Below are 27204 nucleotides of genomic sequence, written 5' to 3'. Positions count from 1 at the left end.
GACTTTAAGCTAGAATAGCCACACTTTATGATGAGTAGGAAGCTGTCAAGAGTGACCTTTCTCACACCCACCACAAAGCAGCACACATGTGCAGAAGACGTTTCATGTCTGAAATGAAAAGGTGTGCATTAACAGGGACAAGCACACAAGGCCTTTCCTGGTGTTACACATGCTAAAAATGGCCATTATGGTAAAGTTGTGTGTTTCACAGTTAAGGTTTTCAAATTCATGTGGAAGAGTAACCCATGGTTCCAATATTATTTCACTTAAAAAGGTGTTTGGTACAAGAAGTTTTCCAATTATTGTGTTTATCACCTACTACCCTTATCAACTGTTAATTAGTAAAAAAGGCATGTGTAGATTGTCAGCAATACAAAGCTTTGTAAAAATGTCTCTTTACCCTGTTTGAAGTTGGTCACTAAAACACAAATGCGTACGCAGCTATACATTCACACAGCATCACACAGAAAACCTGACAGTTAGTACATAACCCCGTGCCTGGGTGTCTAATCTATGTGTATGTCTGTACTGTAGGGAATCAACCATAGTGTTGTTCATGCAAGGGAGCACAGCTTATCGAGACACAGGGTGTCAAGACAATCATCTCTTTAAGATTGTTTACAGAATCATATTTACCAGCAGAGAAGTTGGGGGTTCGGCAGGACGTGCTCTAACCTGCTGGAATTTATCACCCGAAAAGTCAGAGCAGCCGGGGATGGGTTGTTGGCAAAGTGTCTAGTGATGCCAGCAGGGAAGGACAACACCATTTCTCCTGTGATCTTAACAATGCACCTGAAATACCAAACACATGAGAGGAACGAGCAGAGACAGGGTCAGCATGCTGGGAAGCAGAGCAGTGCAGAAGAAAAGGTTGATTGACTACCTAAAACACCCAGAGCTAAAGACAGACAGTTACAATTATGCTTCCTACCGCCAAGTCATTTCTAGCTTGCCTGAGAACTTGAGTACTGAATTTTCTTTTTTAAGAGCGCCTTAGTTGTAAGAAAACATATAGTTTGTTTCTAAAACTGGTGGATACTTTAAGAACTGGAAGTTTGAACTTATCTTTAGGGGACTTGACAATCTATTTTGGGGAGTAACATATACCCCCTCTGCTGACATGTCAGAAGCAAAGAGAAAATCACGGCCTTAAGTCATATTTACTGAGTGTGGGTGCATGCACACACATCTGTGGCAGTCAGAGGACACCTTAGGTGGTGGGTTTTCTCCTTCCACCATGTGGGCTCTAGGGATGGGCTCGGATCATCAGCCTCGTGGGTAAGAGCCATTGACAGTTAAACCATATTGTTGGTCTCAAAGAGGCTGGCTGTTTTGTTAAACGTTTGGGTTGTAGAAGACCAGCGCAAAATCTAGCAGTCGGCCTCACAAATGGAATCATTTACTGTTGTGATTTTTGTGTACTTGGAGATGATACCTTGAATGTTATCATTGTAGCTCACTGAGGCGTACTTTAGCTCATTGGGTAGTATGATCAGAGTCCTTCATGTGTGCCAAGGTAAAGATCTACTTTATTAGTTCTTCAGTCCATTAATCTCCCTATTTAAAATTAGTTAAAATTAGTCATATAAAATAAAACACAGTTAGATGATAGCATGGAAGGAATAATAATCATTCTTAAAGGCTTCATGGAGGTATAAAGATGATAGGGTGTAGTTATTTATAGTGTAGAATTTCATGTGCTGGCATGTTATGAAATCAACACATGACCAAGCCCCATGTTTCCATTGTCCCCAAACATTTCTTCCTGACTTTCTGTAATCTCCCTGGCCCAGCTTTACACTCCTCAACCCCAGGTACTTTCTATATGCTTTTATCACTCTGCATTACTCTGCCCTTTCTAGACTGTCATTGAACAGCCTTGTGCTTGAGGGCGGAATCAGACTCTCTTCCCCAGAGGAATTAGCTTCAGAGTTGTCCACGCAGTTCTGTGCATCAGTAGTTCTTTTCTTCCTCTTAGGGAGTGGATATATCATTTTTTAAAAAGAATAAATCATTCACCCATTGAAGAATATTAGAGTTCATTCCAGCCTTCATTAGTCACAAAGGTGTGGTCAATGTATACGGAGGTCTTTGTGTGGGTGTGGTTCTAATTTTTCTTGCTAACTATGAGGGATCACTCATGTTGGGTATAGCTCTACCTTTTAATGAAACGGCCCAACTGCCTTTGCATCTTTCTTTGCCCTGCCCTCTCTTTCTGTGTCTTCTTTCTTTTTTTTCTTCCTTCCTTCCCTCTCTCTGTCCCTTCTTGTTTTCTCCCCAAGTGTTTTCTAAAATGGAAAATGAAGCTGTGTGTATCTCAGCATTTCCACATACTAACCAGCACTGGGTACAGTCTATCTTCCTTTCAACTACTTGGTGAGTAGTGAGATTTCACTTGACTTCATTTTAACTTGACTTTTAAAAAAGGCTAAGAATTGTAAGATCTTTTAAAAAGATTTAATTAATCAGTTATTAATTAAATGTGTGTGTGCATGTGTGTGTGCGTGCATGTGTGTGTGTGTGTGTGTGTGTGTGTGTGTGTGTGTGTGTGTGTGTTGATCTTTGAATCTGTGTATGCATGAACACTCAAGTGCTCATGCTATGGAGCATCTATGGAGGTCAACTTGCAGGAGTTGGTTCTGTCCTTTTGTCACCTGGTTTTCTGGGGAATGTTCAGGTTTGGTAAAGGTGTCTTTTCTGCTGTGTCATCTTGCTGGTCCCCTCAGATCCTTTTCATGTGCTGATGTGTCCTTAGCTCCTTGAAGATGATCTTCCCAGATTCCCCCACAAGTCTTTAAGTCACATCTTTTCTCTTACTGAATTCTAAGCTATTTTCTTGCAAATATCCCAGGAGGATGTCGTTTATCAGGCGTCAGCTTTGCAGCCTTTTCTCAGGTTTGGGGATCTGGTGCCCTTTGTCCTGAGAACACTTGGGAGAGCAAGGAAGCTTTAACTTACATTTTCTCTTTAAGAGTTTCAAGAATTCAGGAATTCTTTTGATGTTCTACCTCAGAAATCTTTGCTAAACCCAAGACCAAAAGAGTATCACCTGTATTTTCTTCTAATTTTTATCATTTACTTTGTCATTTACCTTTATAAAACATTTTAGTAAATATTTCTATGTGTGAGATGCAGAGCTCAGTTGGCCTTTGTTCTTCCTTGATTTCCTTCTTTATTTTCCATCTTTCCTCTTCTCCCCTCAGCCCTCCTCCTCTGGTTGTTGAGAAAGGTCTATCTTTTCTCTCCCAAAGGACATTGGAAATTGTGCTTATAGTTGTTATCTAGATAGGAGTCCATTTCTGGATCTATTATCTTGTGGCATTGAGATAGTTTAGCTATTTGAAGCACACTGTCTTGTTTACTATAGCTTAATGCTAGTCTTGAAATCATATTATATTTGTCTTCCATCTTTGTTTTTTAAAAAATATTTTTTGAGATTTACTTTATTTTTTGTGTATGAGTGTTTTGCCTGCCTGTATTACTATGCACTCATATACATAGGTGTCTGGTGCCCTCTGAGGGCAGAAGAGGTCACTGGGTCCCCTAGAACTGGAGTTATGGGTGGTTGTAAGTTACCATGTGGGTACTCTGAACATAAGTCCAGTCTTCTACAAGAGCAACAAATGTTCCTAATTGCTCAGCCATCTCTCCAGCTCCTGGCTTTGTTCTTTTTCAAAGTTCTTTCAGGGATAGGTCCTTTGCATTTCCAAATTGAATATAGAATCATAGTATTAATTTCAGCATAAACTCAATTCCAACTCATTCTCTACTACCTACTTTGGGAGAATTAGAATTAAAAATCACATTGTGTTTCTTTTTCAGGTAAAAAGCTTTGTCAGCAGAGGGTGCTGAAGAGATGGAGTTTACTTTGCTTTAATATTCTCCATATTCACTAAATGAAAACTTAAGATTATTATAACTATAGATTACTAATTCCATTGTTTGATGTGGTTTTATTTCTTTAGGAAAAGATTTTTAACCTTAATGACTGTTCCTATCAGCATTTGATGTGAGCATCAATGTGTTATGTGAATCTGAATTATGAAAGTTTAAGATAATGCAAAATGTAAGAAAAAATGCATTTTTGAATGAAGCCTGGAGCCATGAAGCATTAACAAATGAAGCATTTACAGAGAATGAAGAAATTTCCAAGCCAAGTGGCATGTGGCTGCAAAATCAGCTCTTCCTTCCCTCTTGCTGTAGGCAGCGATTAATTCTCTAGCTGGGCTATGGGATCTGCAGCCAGTTCTAGTGAGGCACTGTGTGAGCCTCAAGCATGGGAAGAAAGGGCATGAGAAACACATCTCTTCCCTGCGACTGCACTGCACTGTTGACACCGAGCACACAGCTTCCTCTGAGCATGCCCTGTGTGCATACACTTGAGCTGCTAAACCAACCCACTTGGGCTTATCCACTATGAAAAGTCTTTCCCCTATTATAGCACTCAGCTCAAAGGACCTTTCTGAAGCCTTCCTCACCATCCTCATCTTTAGCCTTCTTACTTCATACTTTTCTAGGTTGGACACATAGACAGATTTTGTTTTTAGGAAATAAAATTGGGTAGTCAAAATATTAGGGTCTTGTCTTCCACTGAATCATATTTACACCCTTTCTTCACCAGACTCTGGATTATTTCACACACGCGTTATTTTCCATCCTCCGTATCTTCACCTACTGTTTCCTGTCTGGTACAGTGCAGTGTTCTGTAGAATTTAGATGAAGGAGTCAGCTTGAGTCATTTAGCAACTACAACTGGAGCACCCCCAGCCTTGCTTTGATGCTGAAGACACAGCAATGGAGAAAGGGGTCAAAATCTATCTGTTGGAGCTTCCATTCCAGTGGACAGGGAAAGACAGACAATGGACAACTGGAAAAAAATTTATGTGTGAGGTGCTAGGGGTATGGAGGGAGTGGGGGAGGGGAGGGTGGGATGGAGGAGGTGTTAGGGAGGGTGAAGGGGGAGGAGGGCTGCTATTTGTTGGCTGGATGAGAAATTCTGTTTGATAAATTTGTTAAGAACCCGAAATGAGAGATTAAACTGCTCACATACATGGGAGAAAACTTCAGTGAAGCAAAGAGAGAGACTGAGTGGGAGACAGAATGAGGCAGAGAAGAGAAGCAGCTCTAGGCTAATGTGGCGGAAGTGGAGAGAATAAGGGGGTATGTAGATGAGAAGGAGGGAACAATTCAGATTGGATCAGAGAGGGGGCAATTGTGTGTGACTGGAAGCTCTTCCTCAACAGAGCACAGAGCACCCAGGACCTTAGAGATCGCTGGGAACAGATGAGTGTTTGGAGCATGGGAGTGATGTGCTATATGGAGATGGACTTCAGAGGGGCCAGAGTGGAAGCTGAGAACATCAGTGACTTCTCTAAATACATCAGTGAGTGAATGAAGGAAAGCCAGTGAGAAGGCAAGAGGCAAGGACCCACTGTGTGATTCCCCCAGGATTTCCACTACAGAGTACACATTCTCTCCACATTTTATTCATTTTTAAAAATAAATATGCTTCTGTTTTTTTAGTTCTTATCAGTCTCAGTGTTCAAGGCATCAGCCAGTCAGCGACAAGTGGTTCTTCCAACTCCCATAATAGGCAGCTGGACAAATTGCTCTAACAGAGTCTACAGGACTGACATGTATTTAGTGAGTGTTTATCAGCCTATGCTGACAGTGTTTATGTGCCCTATACGAGCCCCTCTCCTTTCTCTCTCATTCTCTCTCTTCCTCTCATGTCCCACCTCTCTGGATCAACCCCAGTCTCGTAGTGTTTGTTTCTTTGTATTATTATAGATCTAGAATAAAACTTAGTTGTTGAAAAAGCCATGACACCCTAGAAGAATGAAAGATCTAGTGACTGGGTCACTAGAAGAATGAAAGACCCATGATTTGGGGGCTGGATTACTAATTCTATTAGTTTTCTAGACGTGTATCAGTAGAGTCATAATGTTTGGAAAAAACGTTTCAGAAGGAGAAAGCAGATCCATACTTTACCATGTGAAATCCCATGAAAATGTGTTGCTCTGATTGTGTTTAATTCTCACTGCTTAATAAAATTAGTAATGCCACTTGTGAACACAACATCTGTTGCTTTGCATTCCTCTTGTTTTTATTTTTTTCAAGTCCTGTTCTTGTAAGTGAAGAAAGAACTAAGAGCCATTCATTGCTCACTTAGGTTTCTTTTTGTTTATTGATGGGACTCAGGCCTAGAATTAAGCTAACGATAAACTTGGCGGTCGTCTGGTTCAAGTGTTTGGTGTGCAGGGTAGATTAATGATTCCTGTCAACAGTTTGGAGTCAGGATTCCCTTTGGTACAGAGTGTTGAGAGCTGTATATCTCTCTGTGAAGAAATGCACACATAAGATGTGGTTCATGTCTTTAACACCAGAAAACAGGAGGCAGAGGAAGATAGATCTCTATGAGTTCACAGCCATTCTGCTCTATATAGCCATCTCCGGACCAGCCAGCTACACAGTGAGACTGTCTTTGAAAAAAGGATAGGCAGTATAATTTCAGAGAATTTTTAAATGTATGGATCTGATCCACAGGACTCTTTTTCAGAAGGCAGGGCTGTCATGGTGACAGTGTCCTCCACCCCACCCTACCCCTACACTAGATAGAACCAGGCTTCAAGAAGACAGTAGGCCTCATCCCAGGCTTACTTGCTTGGATCTGCTCCTTTGAAGTAGGCGTTGACCGTTTCTGTGAAAGCTGCTGCAACCGGTAGGGTGTCCTGGGCCCCCATAGTTAGAGGACTGGGACCCCTGGAGGAACCTGTGGGAGATGAAAGACTTCCACTTATTTTCAGCTTATGTAAAAACACACTGTTTATGTAAAAATACAAATACACTGAATTTCACTAAAGGATTGGAGGGTGGGGTGACTCACTAAACATGATTACACAGTAATCACTTGTGTTCAACTCAGAGCACAAGTATTTAAGAGGAAATATTTGGCTGGTTTATACACAAACATACTTGACTCAGTTACTTCACAACAGAAGAAAATCCAAGCAAATAACCAAGTCACAGGGGTTTATCAATGCTCTGCATAAAGCAAGAGGCAGTATTTGCATGACAGTTTGTGCAGAAGGTGGTTAAAAGAGGGAAGTGTTCCCTTCCTATCTTCCATCAGAGCATCCGACCGGTCAAGTGCTCAGATTGAAAACCCATACCCCTTCCCTCGGAAGAGATGGTCAAGTGGTGTTACGTAGCTTGGAGCTGTGCTTCTGCATTATTTCTCTTTAAAAAAAACTCAGTTGCTCTTAGATTCAGCAGGTCAAGCTCCTTGCCTGAAGCATATGCCACTAAAATGTACACATTGACTTGGCACAGACAGAGAAAGGCACTCATGCTGTGGACTGACTTGGTCAGTCCCTTTGCATTCATTAAACACCCGCTGTGTGCCAGGCAGGCCAATGCATGCCTACCATGAAGTGCTTCCCTTCCCCTTCCTCTTAGTCTGGAAGACAGGCAAGGAGAGTTACATTTTACAGAAGAGGAAGCTGAAGTTTAAAGAGCGTTGTCCAAGATAATACATTTATCAAAGCAGTGACACAAGAATCCAAATCTAGATTTGCTTTCCTGTAAAGTTTGTATTTTTACCCTCATGGATTTTTGCAATCCTCCCCCACCTCCATTTTTCTCTGTTTCATCCAGCTCTTAGTATCTTGTACTTGGTAGTAGGCCATCAATTTAATGACTATTGTTAGTATCATGTATCATGTATCAGGCCCTCGGGTCTGATGCATGATACATGATTCTCAAGATGAGTTAAACATGGTCTTTTTTCCGGGGAGGGACATGTCAGTGTGTAGTTATGGTTATCCCCACCAGCTTTATCACTCACACAGCACAGGCCTCCCTCTCCACTCTTTACTTCACATTTACTATGTGCCTTATGATACTCATTTAGCAGACTATCCATATATTACAGGCATGGCTCCCAACATGCAGCACTTCCAGGGGACGGTGGAAACCCTAGGATATTGGGGTCACATGGAAAGAATTTAAGTCTTTGACAGGATGCTCTTGAAGGAGATATGACTCTACCTCTTTCCTGAATAACTCTTTGCTTTCTGGCCACTATGAGGCAAAAATGTCTCCCCATTACACATTCTGACAGGATACACTGTGTCACCACAGGCCTAGAGCCAAGGAACTGTCACCCCAAATAAATATTTCTTCCTTTTATGTTGATCTTTTAAAATGAGGTTTTTATTTTTATTTGATGTGCATTGGCGTATTGTCTGCCCGTATGTCTGTGTGAGGTCTCAGATCTCCTGGATCTGGGGTTACAGACAGTTGTGAGATGCCAGTGGGTTCTGGGAATTGAACCCAATTCCTCTGGGAGTTTTAAACTGTTAAACAGTTAACTGCAGAGCCACCTCTTAAGTCCCTAAATTGAGTATCTTAAACATTTTGTCCCAGTAACAGAAAACCAATTAATACAGGACCAAGGCTCAAAGAGTGTCTACAACTTGCTTGGTTCTGTCTAGATGGCATGCAAAAATTTTAAGATTGGTACTAAAGTATCTGTGAATTTAAAATTTAGGCACTGAGGTCTATATTATTCTGTTTCCTTAGCAGAAAATTATAGGGCCATGTGGGTCTAAACAATTTCAGTCAATTGGAATGTGCATGCCTTGGACCATGGGGTTGCAGATTTCCTGAACTAGAACCAAGATCATACCAACCTTTCCTTAAGAATCACCTGTTGTTAGATCTGAGAAAGGCGATGTTTACACTCATTTATAAATGATAAATAAGAACTGAAGAAATGATTTTATAGTGTTTCATGCTCAATTCATTTGCTTACTTGGATATTTATAGAGTGCTTAATAGATCCTGGAAGACAAAGGTTCCCTAGCTTATGCTAACAAGTAGGTCAGAGTGGAGAGGGGTTTAGGTTGTTATCATTACAGCAAGATCATGTTTACATGTAATAGGAACTTAGAGGTTTGGTGAGGAAGTAATAATAATAAAAAAAACCTGCCACCAAATACAGTAATTCAGCAAATGCTTTAAAAGGTTGGTGTGGAAAAACAAAATGAGATGGTTAGGAATTCAGTGATGAAGAGTTTTATACAATTATCTTGGAAAATTTATAAGTGAAAACAGACACTAAAATAATTGTCCTTTGAGAATCTATATGAAAATCTCTACTTATGTCACAGAGCAAAGTACATATATATAAAACATTTGTACATTCTGAAATAGAATTATTGGTTTCTTGAGGTCTTTGGGGTTCCTGAAATTGAGATTAGAACAGTCCCATAGAAAAATGAAAGACCCATGGGGTATCTGATGTGTGTGTGTGTGTGTGTGTGTGTGTGTGTGTGTGTTCTGCATTTAGATCATGTTCAGTATTAGGTAGCGTACTCAATTCCCTTGCGTGTGCCTGTAGAGACTAGAGGTTGACACTGCATGTCTTCTTCAGTCCTTTTTGTACCATTTTCTGAGACAAGAATTTCTCACCGAAGCTGGAGCTCACTATTTTCCACTAAATTATCTGGATAGGAAGCCCCTGGACGGACCTGCCTCACATCAGTATTTGAGTTACAGCGGCATACAGAGCCATGCCTGACTTTCCCTTGGCACTGAGGATTATACTCAGGTCCACAAGCATATATAGCCAAGCACTTTACCCACTGAGCTATCTCTCCAGCCTGAGGACTTGTCTTAAAAAGAAAATAAAATTGATAAGAATTGCAGATGTTAACAGATAAAGAGAATATCATGGGCATTTTACTTTTCAAAACTGCAAAACATTTGAATAGCCAGGATATTTTTGTGGCTAAAGTGGTGTGATTTAGGTGGATAATGGTCTTTTAAAGCGAATGAACAATTATATGAGTCATGCTATGTATGAACATGAATCAGTGGTAAATGTTTACTGAGGAAGGACTTGCTAGTGAGTGGTTTGGAGCTCTGTTCACAGACTGGCCTTTTATTACCAGAATTATTAGGGGAGGTGAGGGATGATGACAGCAGTACCAGTGATGACGGTGGTACCAGTGTGGAGACTAGAATAGACATTCAGTGATGACACTGGGTAGAGGCTGGGAGAACAGGATTTGGCATCCAGCCTGGGATTGCTTCTTTTTCTGATACTTGTCTAAACTATTTTTTTTGGCAGGAATGATACAATCATAACCATTTTGTAGGCATGTTGTGAGGATAAAAATGTATTGTATTTAGAGTAGTGCTTGGTCTGTAACAAATAGCATGAAATTAGCTATTTTTATGATGATTATCACAACTTAACACAATATGGAGATTATCTGAGTAAGATGGACTTGCTGATGTGCTCCAGAAATTTTAAAAACTTGGGATACTGAGCTGAAACTGATGAGAAAAGTAGCAAAAATAAATATGAAATTTCTGTATGTTAAGACTGAAAACTTGCCAAGGAATCTGGACATGGCGTTGCATATCTATAACACCAGCATCCAGGGGGCTAAAGCAGGAATATGGTAAGTTGTGGGCAGTCTGGGCTACATACTGAGACAGTCTCAAAATTCAAAACAAAACAAAAACATTGAAATAAGTAAGTCAAACATTTGTGGTTTTGAAAAAGAAAACTATCTCAGTAGACGACTATGTGGAAAAATAAAACCAATTGGAGGATTTGGTTGGTTGACTTTCTGTGGTTGGTGAGCTTGTGAGAAGTTACCAGGAACACTTCAGCAATTAGACCAAACTCTGGAATACCATGAGGACAAAGTTCTAACTCAGATATTTCACTTTCTGACTCCTCCTACTGGCCGCTACCACCTTCTACTCTTGCTGTGTCCAAATTCTCGGACACTATAATCATTCCTATAGATTTGATCAATAAAGTTACAAAAACAGAAATGTATATAAAGTAAATTTTTACAGAGAACACTTTTACCTTAAAACATCCACAACTTACAGTTCTAATTCCTTCATAGGCTTGTACTTTGCCAAAAATAGAGCATCTTTGCATTTTATTTTATTTTTTTATGTATTTTTTGGCCATTACATTCTGGTCTATATAAAATTTCCAACAGCAACTTATTACCCCTACAAACCTTTTCCAAATGTTAGGTCATTTCTAGGTGGTAATATAAATTCATCTGCATACTAATTGATCTGTTGCCTTTGCATTATTTCCTGAAGATAAGAAAAAAAAAATCAATCCTATAGAGTTATAAGACCAAATGTGGATCATTTTTCATTGTGAAGAGTTTCATTGTGAAGGCTCTAACACATAGATGCTGTGTTCAGTGTGGTTGGTCGTAAGTGAATGCTTCCATGTCCCCCGTAAAACCTTAGAATCTTTGTTTATTGAGGTTACTGACTGGAACTAGGATAATGTTAACAATGCTGAGAAAGTCAAAATTATGGCCTAAGAGAATGAAGAAGAGCTTTAAAAATTTAAAAACATCTGAAATTGTGTTGTCCTATGACTCAAGGGATCAGGATTTTTAAAGCCAAAAATCTGTAAAAAACCAGCATTGTGACCATAGGGAAGTCAATTACCTCTACTCCTCTAGGGAGGACAGGGGCTACAGACACTGCACACTCAGCTTTCTGTCTTACAGTACCAGGTGCGTTGTAGATATTTAAGGTTGTCACTGTGAGAATAACTTTACAACAGAGAACAGATGCTCTGAACACAGTTTCCCCTCATTGGCGCATTGAGTACACATACAAATTCTGCTATATACTAGAGAGAGGTGAGGACACAAACATATAAATATAAGACATAAGCAAATGAAAAACTTAGCACTAAGACAGTGGTTCTCAATCTGCAGGCCAAACACGCAAACCCTCAACCCCTTTGGGGGTCAAACAACCCTTTCACCGGGGTCACATATTAGATATCCTGCATATCCTATATTTACATGACTGTTTACAACAGTAGCAAAGTTACAGTTATGAAGTAGCAATGGAGACAGTTTTATGACTGGGGGCCAGCACAACATGAAGAACTGTAGTAAAGGGTTGCAGCATTAGGAAGGTTGAGAACCACTGCACTAAGAGTGTACAACAGTAGTCCATTCAATGCTTAGTTGACCACAAGGTGAACTGCCAAGTGAGGGGATGTGATCACAAGATTAACAAAGGTAGTGTGGGCTCTACAGTCACATCCACCTGGGTATGGAGTCTTGGTTTCCAGTAGGGACAGGTCTTTGATATCTCTGTGGGTCAGTTTCCTCATCTTCAATATGGCATCAATAAAAATAGTATGCTAACAGCTTGCACTACCCACAAGAGGCAGTATTTTTGAAGCCCTTAGTGTGGTAAACAGTTGAAGAGCATTGTGCTTTTGCTGCGATTGGTAGGAGTATAGAACTACAGTTTAGTCTTTGAATTAGAATAGATTTTTAGGTAGAAAAGAAGGAGAGGTTTAGAGATTCCTGTACAAAGGGAATTTTCAGGTTCCTTTCATCTTTCAACCAGTTTTCTTGACGGTTTCTGTGCATACATGTTTTACTTGGCATATATCAGTAGGTGCCTAGTGTATTGGCTTAAATTGCTTGGTGTAGTATTTGTATCACAATAGGCTATAAAACTTGTTTGAACATATATATGTATTATTAAAATTAATTTAAAAATTAAAAGATAATATTTTAATTTTTTTACTTATTTAAAACTACAATCATTATATTACGGTTAGCTTGCAAAATACTCAAGATAGGTGCAATGTTTGTTATTACACTAACACACCTCTGGTACTCCTAAAAGGGCCAGCCAATTAGTAGCAATTCCTGGGTACCAGGGGAGAAGACAACACATTGTCACTCCACTAAGCCTGCTGCAGGTTGGAGGCAAAAGTGACCATTTTACCTTGAGAGGAGAAAGCATGTAATATATCCTAGAGTATGGAAGAAAGAGAAAGACCCAGTTCCTAACTGGAGATGCCAAGTACACAAGATTCAAGGCTAATCACTGCAAAACGTTATATAAAGGCAGCAGCCTGAATAGACATTTAATAAAGGACAGCTGCGTGGACATCAGGTACCATGGAAGCATTAAAGTGATTCTGTGCATTGCTGAAGAGCCATCAAGAGAATGGTATCAGAACTTCATGGTTTCTCCAGAGTGGAAGAGAGGCTCTGAAAGAATGACCGGGGAGACTCAGAAGACACGGAGATGGGCTTTTTGAATAACAGGTAATGGAATTATTACTCTGGACTGAGTCTGGAAGGGTGAGGGATAACTATTGAATGCAGCCACTGAACATGTTATGGAATAAGCCTGGGAAGGGGACATACTTTGCAAGCCATACCGCAGGTCCCTTCTTTAGTAGAAAGCTAACTCAAACATTGTCATAAAATGTGATAGTATTTTTAAAATCAACTATCCAAAGAAAGTCAAAACTCAAGAATTTCTATTGAGCTATTTAATGTGTTTTCTTGCCTCCATTTGGAAGTGGTTTAAGACAGCCACAGTGGGCCAGGAAAGCCACACTCAGGCCTTACAGGAGGGGCCACATTTATGTTCTGATTCTGAGTTACATTTTCTCCTAAAAATGGTAGTAAGTTCTACCTAGTTATTTTGTGTTTACTCTTTTTAAATCAAATATGATACTTTGTATATTTTTTTGAAGTATTATCATTTGTGGAAAAGGGGATTAGATTTATATGTGTACATGTATGGGTATAGTTCACTGAATGCAACCAATTTAAAGGCTACTGTGAGGTTTCAGAGCCATTGAAATATTCGACTTGTACTAAATTCTACTTCTGGAAACATTTTAGTAAGCTGCATCTTATAACTGATCTTAAAAGAAAAGCTGTGCCAGCTCACAGAGCACTTGTCCCACTAATTTTGAATGCAAACTCAGATGGACTTTACCAGCTTCTCTCATAGTCTCTTCAGCCAAGTTTCTTAGAATTTCACTAAATGGATCTAACTGAATTTTAATACATAGGAACTTTATTTTCCTTGAAAATGTTTGGAAAGGAAAATATTATGCTTTGACTCAGTAAGAATGTGAAAAATTAGTTTATGCAGAAGACTAGCTCATTCATGTGGCTTTGCACTTTCCTTGGAACTTAAATCTTATAATCTTGAAAGCTGGGATAAACAGGCTTACTGATAGGCACTATGGACTAGCACTTGGGTAGTAAAACACTAACTTTCAAAAACTTCTGGCTGAATTTCAGGGTAGCTGTTTGCTTTGTAGAAACTTAGAAATAAACTTGGAAAAAATAAATGTAGCTAAAAATCCTGGAGTTTATTTTTTTAATGGATTGTAAAATGAAGCTATCAATGTTATCACATTCAAATAAAATAAAAAGCATACAAAGTCAAGATTATAAATACGTTTAACAAAGCTAAATCACTGTTAATAATCAAGTGTTGATTCTAGTTACAATTCAGTTATCTGAAGCTTAGATTTGGAAATATCATCACTGAAGTACAGTGGAACAATAATAGGCATTGTCTGTGGTTATTAGATCACACATTATCTTACTTTCCTATGTGTTCGTTTCTCAGTTTTCTATAATGTCTATGAATAACAGTATAATCACATGGGAATTAATAGGAAATCTTCCATGGAGGTTTCTACATTTCTATTTTTAATTTCTTAACATGGTTCCTTACAGTTAAAAAGTAGATGCTGGCAATTTTGAGCACGATTGAAAGTTATTTTCCCAATGGGACTAACATGTATGGATGGATGGAGGAGGAGGAGGAGGAGAGCTGCCTAGAACTGAAGGACTCCCTGAAAGTCCACAGTTTTGAGTGGTCAGTTTCATCGGCAATAAGGTGTGAGTTACAGTTCCAAAACAGTGAAGTCTACAGACAGGAGGGACTGTCACTAGTAACCACTCTTTCTGGCCTCTCAACAATACAATACCACCAAAGTATCCTGCAAAGACGAACCCTGCCCTGCTCCCTCACCAGACTTCTTGGAGTAACCCTGGGCCTTTATCAGAGGCCATTTTTACCCTTCTCTGTCATCACACAGGGGAAGCAAAAGCTTGCTCTCATCACGCTGAACAGCGGACAAACAACCGTAACTGTGAAGACACACAGTACCTGTATAACTGATCACCTGCCAACATGAAAAGCAGTCTCATTCCTTCTGTGTCTCCTTGTATCCTGGTGACTCCTAAGCAGAGCAGTAGGAGAGAAAACAATTCTACCCCAGGCTCTGGAGAAATGACAGCCACATGCAAGATGGCAAAACTGTTGATGAACTCCTAACAGCGACGACTAGAAAATGCCTCCTCCTGAGAGCGTCAGGGCAATCTTGGATGTAATGAAGCAGTTAGTGAGCAACTGTTAGTACATGCCCGGTGTTATTTATCTTTCCCATATTTAAAAATGGGAAAGATATGTTTATGTTAATAGTTATCATAAGGTATAATTACGTTTGTGTTTTGGTTTACGTTTTGAAAGGATGTTTCATAACCAACAGTCTGAAGTCAGTTTGGAGGTAATGCTAATTAAATGTGTCTCAAACCCAGAGACAGAAAGGATTTGAAGGAGAAGTGTCTCCTGAGTCGCTACATCTTTTTATATCACTAGCGTACCTTGTCCACTTATTTATGTCACTCCCCCAGTGTAGGGTAGCTAGAGGCTCATAAAGGAGGTTTTTCTCCCTCTTTCTTTTATCCTTTTGTAGTGCTGGCGGGCCTCATACATACTAGGCATGCAGTGAACTGCTAAGGCCTATCAGCTCTTAAAAGACTATTTTGTTATGAAAATATGCAACCTAAAATTGTGGCTAGTCCTTCCAAAAAGACTTATAGCAAACATAAAAGCTACAGAGATTATTGGCCAGCCATTGTCTGATGCAGGCTCAGGTCTATTGAAGAGTGAAGCGATTTTCTTTGCTTTCTTACCCTTCATTTTCTTCTGGGGAGATTTGAAATTACTTGTCAAATATGCCAAATGCTATGGTTTACAAACAAACAAGACAAAACCAGTTTTCCTGTCCGTCTCCCAGCAGATTTAGCACAGGAGCACACCACAAGCTAGACTATTAGTCTCAGTCAGCTTTCAGGATTGGCTCTGGGGGGAGGCGGGTGCAGAGGGAGGTGGTATTATGGGTCCAATTATCCTCTTGCTCCATAAGCAACAAAGGGAAAAAAAATGCTTGTTGTCCATAGAAAGGAAAGCCAGGTAGCAACTCAGAGAAGATCATGTTGTAGGATGATTTATGTAGAAGACTGAAATGCTAGAAACTTCTTGCAAGCAAGCAAAATTGACACGGAGACAGCACATGTCACAAGCCAGGGATGCGTGAGTTTGGACAATGGTAGTAAAAGCTAGGATGTCCTGAATGCTCTGCATTCACAGTGAACTCAAGGCTGGGCTTTCATCTACAGTGTCATGGAAAGGTGCCATTATCATTCAGCTTCCAGAGCAAGATTACAAAACTTAAGTTATAGCACATTGTGTTGAGGATGTAGCTCCAACCTCCAAGGTTTATTACAGATCATAAACAGTATGTGTACTCAACACACACACACACACACACACACACACACACACACACACACACACACACACCACCACCACCACCACCACCACCAGTACCACACCAACACCACTACCACCACAAAACTCTTTAAGATATCTATTCCACTTCTCTCCATATGTAATTGTATATATGCATGTGTAAATTATTACCAAGTACACTGATAAAAATTAATGGGGGTTTCCTTTCTAGTATTTAGGGTAAAACCAACTTACAGTTACAGTAACATACCTATGGCATATGACGATGTATCAGAATGCTAACACAACAGTTAACAGTATTCAGAGAACACTACCTAGACCTCAATCACTCCTATTTCCTCCATGGCCCTTAGGTTAGAGGAGAAAACAGGACAGGATACTCTCTCCTTACTAAATGTTCTTTACATGTTAGTGTCACCGTTCATTTGATGTCTGGGTTCTGTACACCATAAAGACAAGGACATGCTTTTCTTAACTGACTGCTGTGTCCTGATAGCTTTCGCAGAACCTGTGCACATAGCAGGTACTCTAAAAACAATCACTGGCTGAATGTGCACAGCTGTAATAATATTGATAACAAGTGCAAAGTACCTAAGCCAAGTTCTACAAATTTAATCATTGTTTTCCCTACCACATGCCTACCTGTTACAGTTAGCAGGCATGAAGAAATTAGTAAATACACTTCCATTATACTTAATTTTGAGAACCTACACAGAGAGTCTTGACTCCTTTCATGGCTATAACTGTGAGCATACTAGCAGCCATTTGCATGCAGAACCTACCTTAAGGGGGTATATTAGTCAAACTCTGTAATACTGGCTGTCCTAACAGAACAGCAAATTTCTTCAATATGACTTATATGTCCCTACGATTATTATGGAGTAGGTAGTAAACTTAACTTTTTTTTCTCAAGAGCTCTTGCTACTTGGAAAAGAAAAAAAATGAAATATTACATAAAAGTAACTCTTTTTACTAATAAATATACAATTTAATACTCAGTTATTTTATTGTGAACCATTTCATTTTTTTTTGAACCATTTCATTTTTATTTGGTATGAGCCGACGGATATAAACATTCCTTTGGTTTCAAGTATGTAAGCACTCGTGTGTGAGAGTCAGAAGGGAGAAAAAGCAGAAGTAAAATAAGATTCTATCACGGAGAAGGATACATGCTCAAGAGAGTGCTGGAGGCATTGATGGGCAGCAGGTGAGAAGGGGAAGAGACAGCTCACAGGCCATGGCAACTTGTGTTTGCAAGAACAGCCAGGAAGAAGCTGATGCTCTTCTTCTGCAGTTTTCCCATCTGGTGGCCAGGTCGTAACTCTTAGAATGCCACAGGGTTTTAGACATCGCCACAGGGATGAACAGACAACAGAGAGAAGATAGCAAGGCTTTTTGGCTGTTAGTAGTTTCTACAAAAATGTAACTGTTGACTGGCCCCCTCAAAATTAATCACTGATTGTTTTTGAAGAAAACCACAATAGAACCACTTCTGTTGTGGGTGCTCTAAACCTTACTGTGTGTGGATCCAGAGCCTGTCATTCTCATCAGACAGCTCCCTGCTTTTACAGTCCACTTCTTCTTGGACTTATCTTCAATGGATGCTGCACAGGAGCCTCAGTCCTTCTTCCTGGTCATATCATTGTTGTTGATTTCTTCCTCCTGATGAACGACAGACTTCTCCCAGGTTCTCCCATCAAAGTACTAAATAGGCAGGACCCTGCTTAGTTTCGGAGAACAAACGACATGTGGCAGTGCCAGAGGTGTGACTGTCCATGGCTCCTTAGATGGCTCTTTATCTGAAGGTGGACTCAGCCTTCCAGTTTTTTCCCTATTAGGTATGGAATGTTGCTACTTCAATGGTGGTTTTCAGATGACATTGGTATTAGCCCAGTCCATTACCATCTCCTGGACTATCTACCTAACTTCTCCCTGATTCTAAGTCTACAAGTCAGATGCTCATACACACCACCACCTCAAAAACCAAACCAAACCAAACCAAACCAAACCAAACCAAACCAAACCAAAATACAACAATAACAAAACCCTTAAAATTCACCTTGCCCAGGGACTGCATTACAGATTCTTTCTCCAAGTAGGCAAAGCACTTTAGAATATGGTCTTGATTTACTTGGCCCATCTTTACAAACATTCCTCACTTGCCCAGGATTTATCATTGTTGAGTACAAGTTGGGTGTTTCTCATCTTGACTCCTTTCAAGCCTGAGCCCTCAGCTTTCTGAATCCTGGTTCTTTAAGTCAGCGAGGGCATGTCCCCTTCCCTCTAAGAAGATGTTCCTGATTCTTCTCAGTTAACCCCTTGTGCTTTTCTAGAGTTTTGCAACTCTCCCATGCCTTTGCTAACGCCACTTTATGGGAAGTACTCCACTCCTGGTGTTTGTGTGTTTCTAGAAGGCAGACACCATTTTGTTTGATCTTCATAATGTTCCAACACAGGTACTTATAGCCAAGAAGAGTAATGGAATAGTTGTATCCACTGAGGGAGGGAACAAGCAAATCTTTGTTAGCTTTTCTTATCTATTAATCATGGGATATTTCCTTTTCCTGCCCTGGGAAAGTGTCAAACTCATGCTTCAGATTTCCACTTATCTCTGTGTAATAACTCTTTTTCTAGGGCTATGGCTTTGTGATCTTCCTGTTTGACAATTTCCTTCTGCACCCAGGCAAGTGTGATGTGCCCTTGGTGTTAATCTCTACTCTGAGGGGTGAAAAGTTTCTATCAGTAAAGCAGGAGGTCTCTTGTTTTGGGCATATTTTTCAATCCATTGGATTTGTGCTCAGTTTCTTTTGAGCACAATACAGTTCAGGGACCTGCACTTTGGACCATCATTATCTTCAAATGAGTAAAATACACCATGGTCTGAATATGATGGAGACATAAGAAGATCCTGACTTAGCCACTGATGAGGAGGTCAGAGATGACATCAGAGAGAAGGAAAATAGCAGAATCTAGAAAACCCAGTGTCTGGGATCCAGCACCTTTTTGGTCATGTCTCTTCATTTTTCTTACTCAGTTTGAATGCACCTCAAAGCCTTGATAATTAAAAAACAAAACCAAACCCTTTTAGGTGATATAATAATTTAATAAACAAAAGACAAGTTGATCCTGTTTGGTTTTCTTAATTATCTTGCTGGATGACTACCATCCCTTCCATTCAAAAGTTTATAATCTCGGGCACAACAGGGGCTTGAATACTATGGTGATTAAAACATAACTTTTAGGACTTCACAATAATTACCCTGATGAATGGGTTTAATCACCGACTCTGTGCTACCTTGAAGATGTTTCCCAAGTTCCTGCGTTCTGCTCATCATTTGAGATGTTAGTAGTAGAGTGCCACAGCCTTAGGTCATGGTGTGAACAACCTGAGCCCGTGCTATTGCAGTAGTAGCTCAGAAGTGCACTGTGATATGGATTAGCCATGAAATCCTGCACCACCATTATGGGCAAAGATACTAGTACTTAGATATGCTAAATAAATACATACATAATTCACCATTTCACTATCCAGGTACGCCCTGCCTGGCAATATGCTTGGCCCATAAGCTACCATTCATTAAGCTTTCCCACAATTATTTAGTCAGAGAGATTCTGACATGAGTTCTGGACATTCATGACCTCCTTAGGTGCGCCCCCCCCCACATTTGGCCTACATATCTTGTTCAAACAAGATGAATAAGGCACGCTCTGCCCATTCTGTCTGAAGCATGTGTGTGTTACACTAACGTGAGTGAGGTGACAAGTCAACATCCACATGTCCATTCTGAGGGATTTTCGGAGCCAGACGACTAACTAGTTCACTACGAAGAGAAAGTGGGAAAATCTAAATCTTCGCAGATTTCCCTGGTAGCACATTTTGCAGATTTCAATTGCACTTTAATCTTTTAAACAGAGTTAGTATGTTAAAGCAAAGAAGCAAGCCCTTGTGTGAGCTTCAGATTAAGTGAAAGGATTGGACAGTTCATCAGCATACCACAGACAATACTCAATCTCAGAAGGGCAAGGACTCTGCCTGCATTTGGAATGAAGACTGACTTGAACTGATGCTTTTTATGTTCTTGCCATCCTGGGAACCTAACTCCACAACAGTGAATGCTCATTAGTTTTCATGTTTGTCCATTGAAAGTGTTGTGTCTACCCTGAGTGGGGAAGGTACAGTTAGGGAACCCTTCCCACCCGAAGGACTCTAGGAATTTAGCAAAGCAAGAGCTTCCCAGAAAAACTGTCCATGCCTTTCAATCTTCCTTTCCTTAATGACTTCCAAGTGAGTTAATCAGAAATTTTGTGATGGGAAAAAATATTGAGCCTTTCCAAACTCTTACTGGTTTTTCAGTAAAAGTCTATGTGAAGAAAAGTGAATGGCGCTGGGATGAAGGCCAGTGACAGGGCACATGCCTCGGGGTTGTGAAACTAGGGGTTCAATCCCTAGAACCACAAGAAAAGAGACAGACAGACAAAAAGGGGTGGTGATGTGTATTTTCTGCATGTAATTATGACTTATCAGTGATCAAATAGGGACACTAAAAAGCCTGCGTAAGCTGGTCAAACATTTGGAGTGACCTTTCTTAGAGACAACACAAGTTCAGGGAGAAAAGGGTTTGTTATTGCAGAGATGAGCAAGGCACTTGCAGAAGCATACCTTCACTCTCTGGGGTCTGAGCAGGATATAGAAAAGACCCCAAATGAAGGACTGGGCTGGTGGGCAGAGTCAGAGGGGAAGGGTGGGAGAGGAAGTTTCTGAAAGGCGAAGGCAAGCTGTGTCTAGGAATGAAAGCACTGGAAAGCTGGATTGAGGGAATGAGGGAAGACCCTGCTCTGTGGGTGAGCCTGTGAGGACTGTGGGCTGGGGGAGTGGCGCAGGGTGTCTCCCACAAGGCAGCTGGAATTTAAACCTCTACTCTGCCACCCGTGAGGCTCTGGAAAGCAGTTACCCAAATCTCATTTTCCTCAGCAGTGGCTGCTGTAGGTGAAATGAGAATGCAGAGGTGCTTCCTGCACGGGGAGTGCTTGGGCATTGCTCAATTTGCTATTCGTTTCCTCTCTTCTCTTCATATGCTCCAGCCTTTTCCATGTCTTATTTCTCATGTAGAACTCATTACCACCCCTCCCCCCCACTATAGATGGCATTTATTTCTCTCCTTATTTTTATCCTGCATGCTGGAAGTAAGCTATGTAGCAACAGGGATCTTTTTTCCCCCCTAGTGGGGAGGAGTCAGCAAGGCACTTGTATGCATCCTACTGCTCTATAGATGATGCTGAATGAAAAAAAGTATTGCTTAACATAGTTCCTATTATATAAGACATGTGACAAGTTTTAGTTATGAAATGTCTAAACTGAACCCTGCTGGGAAACATTGTTTCCAAGGTGCTGATGCTGAGTAGAGTGGAGGAACCAAGCTGGGAATGAAGAAACCATAGAGGCCCTGAAGATCACGTGTTGGATGGGTCATACCCACAGAACCAGAAGAGACGATGCTTGAAAATGAAGCTGATTAAAACAAAGTTGCTGGTACTTCACAGATAAACGCAGAGGAAGGCCCTGAGGTCAGGGGTCAAGGAGTAACAAGGAAAGCCAGTGGAGTGATTGGATGGATGATCAAATGACCAATATGTAAATCAGGAGGTTTTGAGATGCCACACGGGGCTATGGGCATTTAAGCCTGATTTTCAGTCCCAAGGCCTGTGGCCCACAGAAAAGTGAAGCACATTTTGTGGAGACTGCTTCAGAGAGATGTGGGTCCTTGGAGAGAGCTGGGATTCAGTTAGGGAAGTGAGTGTGAGTTCAGCAGAGACTGAAAAAGTAGAGTAGGTGCTAAAGATGCAGGACCAAGAGGAGCAGAGGGAGCATGCAGCATCACAGAGGACAGTGTGACACAGGTGACCAAGTTGGTCTGAGACATAAGATGACTCATGGCAGCAAGGATTCTTTTTTTGTTGTTGTTGATTTTCACTACCAGATGCAAGATGATTTTACAGTTTAAAGAGCCATCAAAGAGAAAGGCAGTGCATTTTGGGGAACATCTTGACATTAAAAGACACTACAGAATTGAAATATCCATCAGGCACTGTAATTTTTTGTTTTTTTTTTTATTCTTTGAGACAGGGTTTCTCTGTGTAGCCCTGGCTGTCCTGGAACTCACTCTGTAGATCAGGCTGGCCTCGAACTCAGGAATCCTTCTGCTTCTGCCTCCCAAGTGCTGGGATTAAAGGCATGCACCACCACTGCCCGGGCAGGCACTGTTATTTGTCATGGAAATATTATTTCATTCTACTTGAGGATACTTGATGGTTTCAGCGGACAGACACACTTGTGCATGTGTGTGTGTGTGTGTGTGTGTGTGTGTGTGTGTGTGCGTGTGTGATCGTGTGTGTGCCTCGTGTATGGGCATGACATGTGGGTATGTGGCAAAGGCCAGAGGCATCTTCTTCAATTGCTCTCACCCTCCTTTTGAGGTGGAGGCTCTTGCTGAAACTGAACTTCAACATTTGGTGAGGCTGGTTCCTGGGATCCTTCTGCTTCCACCTTCACAGTCTGTTCGGTGGTGCCTGGGTCGTTAGGTAGGTGCTAGGTCCTCATACTTGTGTAATAAGTCTTTACCCAACTGAGATCTATTCTCAGGCCCAGGATTTTCTTTTGGTTGACTTAAAAAGTTTACCAGCATTTAAATAATTCTCTTAATAAGCTCAATATAAAATATGCCAAATTTTCTAGTAAAATATTTATAAAATATGTATTTTTAGAAGCATCGAGGTCTGTTTAGAAGCACTGTAACTTATAACCCTGGTCTATGGCTTTGTACCTCATTTGTTAGCAAGTCTGAAGTACTTTATCTCTTTTGAAACTAAACTCACTGGTCAGTGTTCGTTAGTTACATGACAGACTGGTCAATGACTCAAACATTAACACAGTGAGGACAGAATCCTAATCATGATTAAGGGCAAATATGAACAGGAAAAAAAATGAAAACTGAAGTTTTAAACACAAAAACGTTATTCAGAAGTCAGTAAATAAATGCAGAGCTTCTAAAAATAAGTGAAGATTTTGACAGGAGAACCTTCATGTTCTTCTCTCTCCGGATGAAGCATTGAAGAAAGGTGCAATTAATAAAAATAAATGCGAACTAACGTGAGCATCCTAGAGACTCTGTTAAAACGCTATTCAACAGAACGTGTTGGATGGCTTTTTGGAGTGTAAACACTGAGGTGGGGCCATGGTCTCAAGGTGTTATACAATGCAGCCATTTCTATATCACTTTATCATGACAACAGAAGAGAATCTTTGCCATCTTTTCAGGTTCCCCTGGGCGAAAACCTCAAGAAATTGATCTATACACATGATGTTTTATTACATTAGTTAATTTCCTGGCTTATAAAGGTGAGTGCAGACTTTGTTAGTAGGTCAGCTGAATGAGAGTTAGAGCCTTGGCAGGCCCAGGTGTGTGCGCTTTAGCTTCCAATCCATTCGGAAGCAACGCATCCTGAAGCTGCTTTGATCACTTTACTGATGTACTCGGCAGTAAAAAGATGCCTGCATATTTTGTGTTTGTTTGGTTTTGGACAGGTTCTCTCCAGCATGGAGCTTGCTACTATCTCTGACTACCCTCAAATGCGTCAGACTGTCTATGCTGGGATGACAGGGGTCGCTCAGCCAGCAGTCTCACCTGGACCCTTTAGTTTCAGCTGATTGAAAGAGAAAATTTAGGGGGGATCATGAGTTTGTGGGATTATCATCTTTCTTATTACAAAACTAATGATGATAAAGGCACATGAGAAAAAGGACGTGTTCTCAGGAAAATCATCGGGTACCTGTTCTCAGCTCACATCGGGTAGAGGCTTCAGGGAATCAGAAAGCTTTGAGATACACCATGTTTTCCGCAAGCTACTCTGCATTAAGGGCTCCCATCTTACAAGAAAAATTCATTGTTGCATGATTTTTGTTTTCCTGTGTTTCATACTGTTCATATATTTCAGCCACTACAATTTTTAAAACTGCACTAAAACACACTCAATCAAGTTCCTGTTGTCATGAACCACAAAGACAAGTTCTATATTGATATCAATTCTAGGAAGAAAAAAAATTACATATTATTATTATTATTATCATTATTATTATTTTACCAACTTTTGACCCTGGTATAAACTTCACTATTTAAAATTACACAAAATAAGACCTTATATGATAAATCCTTATGCATAACATGACTGATTAATTAGGTAAAGTACTTAATATCACCCCACTGGTAGTTTAAGGGTGCCATTTTAATCAAATTTCCAGCCTGTGAAGATGAGTTAGAAGTTAAATACTTATCTAAGGGTTAGACTGCTAACCTTTGATGGAGGATATAATAGACAGTGAAACCTTGAGCTTGGAAATGCGATGTTATTTTTATGTGTTTTTCTTAACTTTAGAATGGCGGGTTCAATCGTGTTGTCTACTTTATTGCAGTTATTACAGTGCAATTTTAGGAGATGCAGACTAAAGTTTCCCCTCACACTCCTTGTTGCTTCTGTCTGATTTCCCCATGAACATTCACAACATGCACATGTGTGCGCGCACACACACACACACACACACACACACATACACGCACATTTACAGTTTACAGAACTGGATTCTATATCTGGAATGTCAGTTTTCTAAACCAACCCCAAACGTGTTCGAGTTTGCCACATACACTTGCAAAAGGATTAGGCAAGAGCCTGGTTGACAGAGTCAAGTTCCTTAGCCAAAGAAGGTTCCGTTTTGCTACGCTTTTAATTGGCCATCGTTAATTAAGTAACTGATGTCAACTGCAAATCAGCTTTAATTTGTTCAATAGGGGAAATTGAAGAACACATACAAACCAAATTCATGATATGTTTTCTTTAGTGCTTGATGTTTCTAAGTAGCCATAGCATTTTCAATGGAGAAAGCAAGATCAGAAATTTTGAGGAAAAACTGGGGATTTTTAAATGAGAATAAAAACAACACAGGAAGAGGAGACTATATGGATTAGAATCTGGTATGCTATGCACTACTTACCTTCAAAAGTCAAATAAAACTTTCCTCTGTCAAACCAAACGAGGGAGGGCTGTTCATTCTCTGTTTGGCCAGGAGTTGAAGCGGGATGGGGAAGGTTAAGGAAAGGGAGAGAGAAGGACACGATGTGAGTTACAGAGCAGGTAATTAATCTCACTACAGGGAAGGGTGGGGCACTGCATGCCGTTAGCGTGCAGGAAAAAGGGAAGGCTGGTAGTCTAGAGTTGTTTGTTTGTTTTTCTTAAAATTGAGCAGACAAAGCAAAATCGAAGCTATGGAGACTGAAGGGATGGACACGCATGTAGGTAGCTTGAGGCTAGGCACTTGTAAACATGGAGCAGATGTCTTCCTGGCCATGCAGGGGTGTCAGCATATTTCAACTGCATTAATTTGGGCAAACTTTCATTCAGCAATTGCTGTATTGTTTTCATCTTCTATGTCATTCCTTTGCTTGTTGGCACAAACGATAAACTTGGCTAGTGGTTTATATGCGACATTTGTTTAGCTTTTCAATGACAACAGCATTGCATATCAATTTAAAGTCCGCAGATGATGTCAGAGATCTCCTGTCCCTCTCCAGGAACCACCTTAGTCATCCAGTCACAACACACCCTTTGCTTCTGCACCAAAGAGAAGAGACACTTTCAATGGTGCCTCATGAATTGCTAAATTAGAAAGCAGACAATAGATTCTGAATACTTAAATCACTCCTTCCTCTGAAAATTCACACAGCAATGACTCTCACCTAGTTTGAGCCTTTTCTCTTTTGAGAAACTGTCATGCAACCTGCTGCTTTATAATATGTCCACTTAAAATAGGTTCAGTGACATGGGTTCCGCAATGGACGGGACATGTACAGGGTGCATCTGACTCATGAGGTGGGGAGCATGTCTATGAAGCTTCTAGCATTCAGATGGAAAACAGCTTGGATTTGAAAACTCTAAGTGTCTAGAGATCACTCAGCTAGCACCGTACCTGCAGGCGTGTCACAGCGCCTTTCAAACGAGGGCAGTTTGTCATAAAAAACATCATCTTCTGACACTACAAACCAAAGAAACATAAACGAATGGAAAACAAAAACACAAAGACAGATTCCAAAGGAAACCAAGAAGCACAGTTTACCAATCAAGGCAGGGATGAGTTTCATGGCAAAAGGAAAGAACTTAAGGTTAAGACATTGGGATTAGGATGAAGATGAAAATCGATGAGTGTATTTGAGATGATTCTATGAGGAATCTGTCAATGTGGTGGAAATCAGCTGCGGGGAAGGGGTTATGCTCCACCGCTCAGGGACTATTATTAATAATTGATTTCTGTGAGAATACTTCCCTCCAAAGCAGTTCTCAAGGGGCCAGATGTGTGTCCATTAACACAAACCCCAGCAGAGCCCTGACAGCTCAACAAGATCACCTGGCATGTACATTTTCCCCAGGAAGAAAGGAGTTAGCTTTTAACTTGACCACAAAGCAGCAGTATAAATCCAGGGTTCTTTTGTGAGCAGTGTCATTAATTTGCTTGGACCTGCCTTTGACAGTTAAAGATCATTAATTTGGAATGGTGGTTTCATACCAGTATTTTTTTTATCATGGTTCCAACTGTGGCTAAACATCTTTGGAAGTTGGCCACAGCTTTATGAGCTGAGACTTTGAACCTCAACTATTTTGAATAATCTTTACTTAATCTCTCTCCCTCTCCCTCTCCCTCTCCCTCTCCCTCTCCCT

The 27204-nt window shown here is 40.4% G+C and overlaps 1 protein-coding gene across 17 annotated transcripts in view; it reads right to left on the bottom strand.

Annotated features, from left to right (window-relative positions):
- Window positions 1-27204, bottom strand: part of Sgip1 (SH3GL interacting endocytic adaptor 1) — a 221417-nt gene that overhangs the window by 14815 nt on the left and 179398 nt on the right. For 13 of the 17 annotated variants that reach the window (XM_031377986.1, XM_031377970.1, XM_031377974.1 and 10 more), the window contains 3 exons: window positions 25487-25546; window positions 6661-6772; window positions 637-792 (listed from right to left, as the gene is read on the bottom strand). In XM_031377986.1, the coding sequence (XP_031233846.1) occupies window positions 637-792; window positions 6661-6772; window positions 25487-25546 (328 nt within the window). The remainder of the gene's footprint in view (window positions 1-636; window positions 793-6660; window positions 6773-25486; window positions 25547-27204) is intronic. The other 4 variants (XM_031377977.1, XM_031377981.1, XM_031377984.1 and 1 more) reach the window with 1 other exon arrangement.

This window comes from Mastomys coucha, unplaced genomic scaffold (assembly GCF_008632895.1).
Source record: "Mastomys coucha isolate ucsf_1 unplaced genomic scaffold, UCSF_Mcou_1 pScaffold18, whole genome shotgun sequence".
Classification (NCBI taxonomy): domain Eukaryota; kingdom Metazoa; phylum Chordata; class Mammalia; order Rodentia; family Muridae; genus Mastomys; species Mastomys coucha.
Note: the sequence above shows the minus strand (reverse complement) of the source record. Positions and strands in the feature narration are given on the sequence as shown.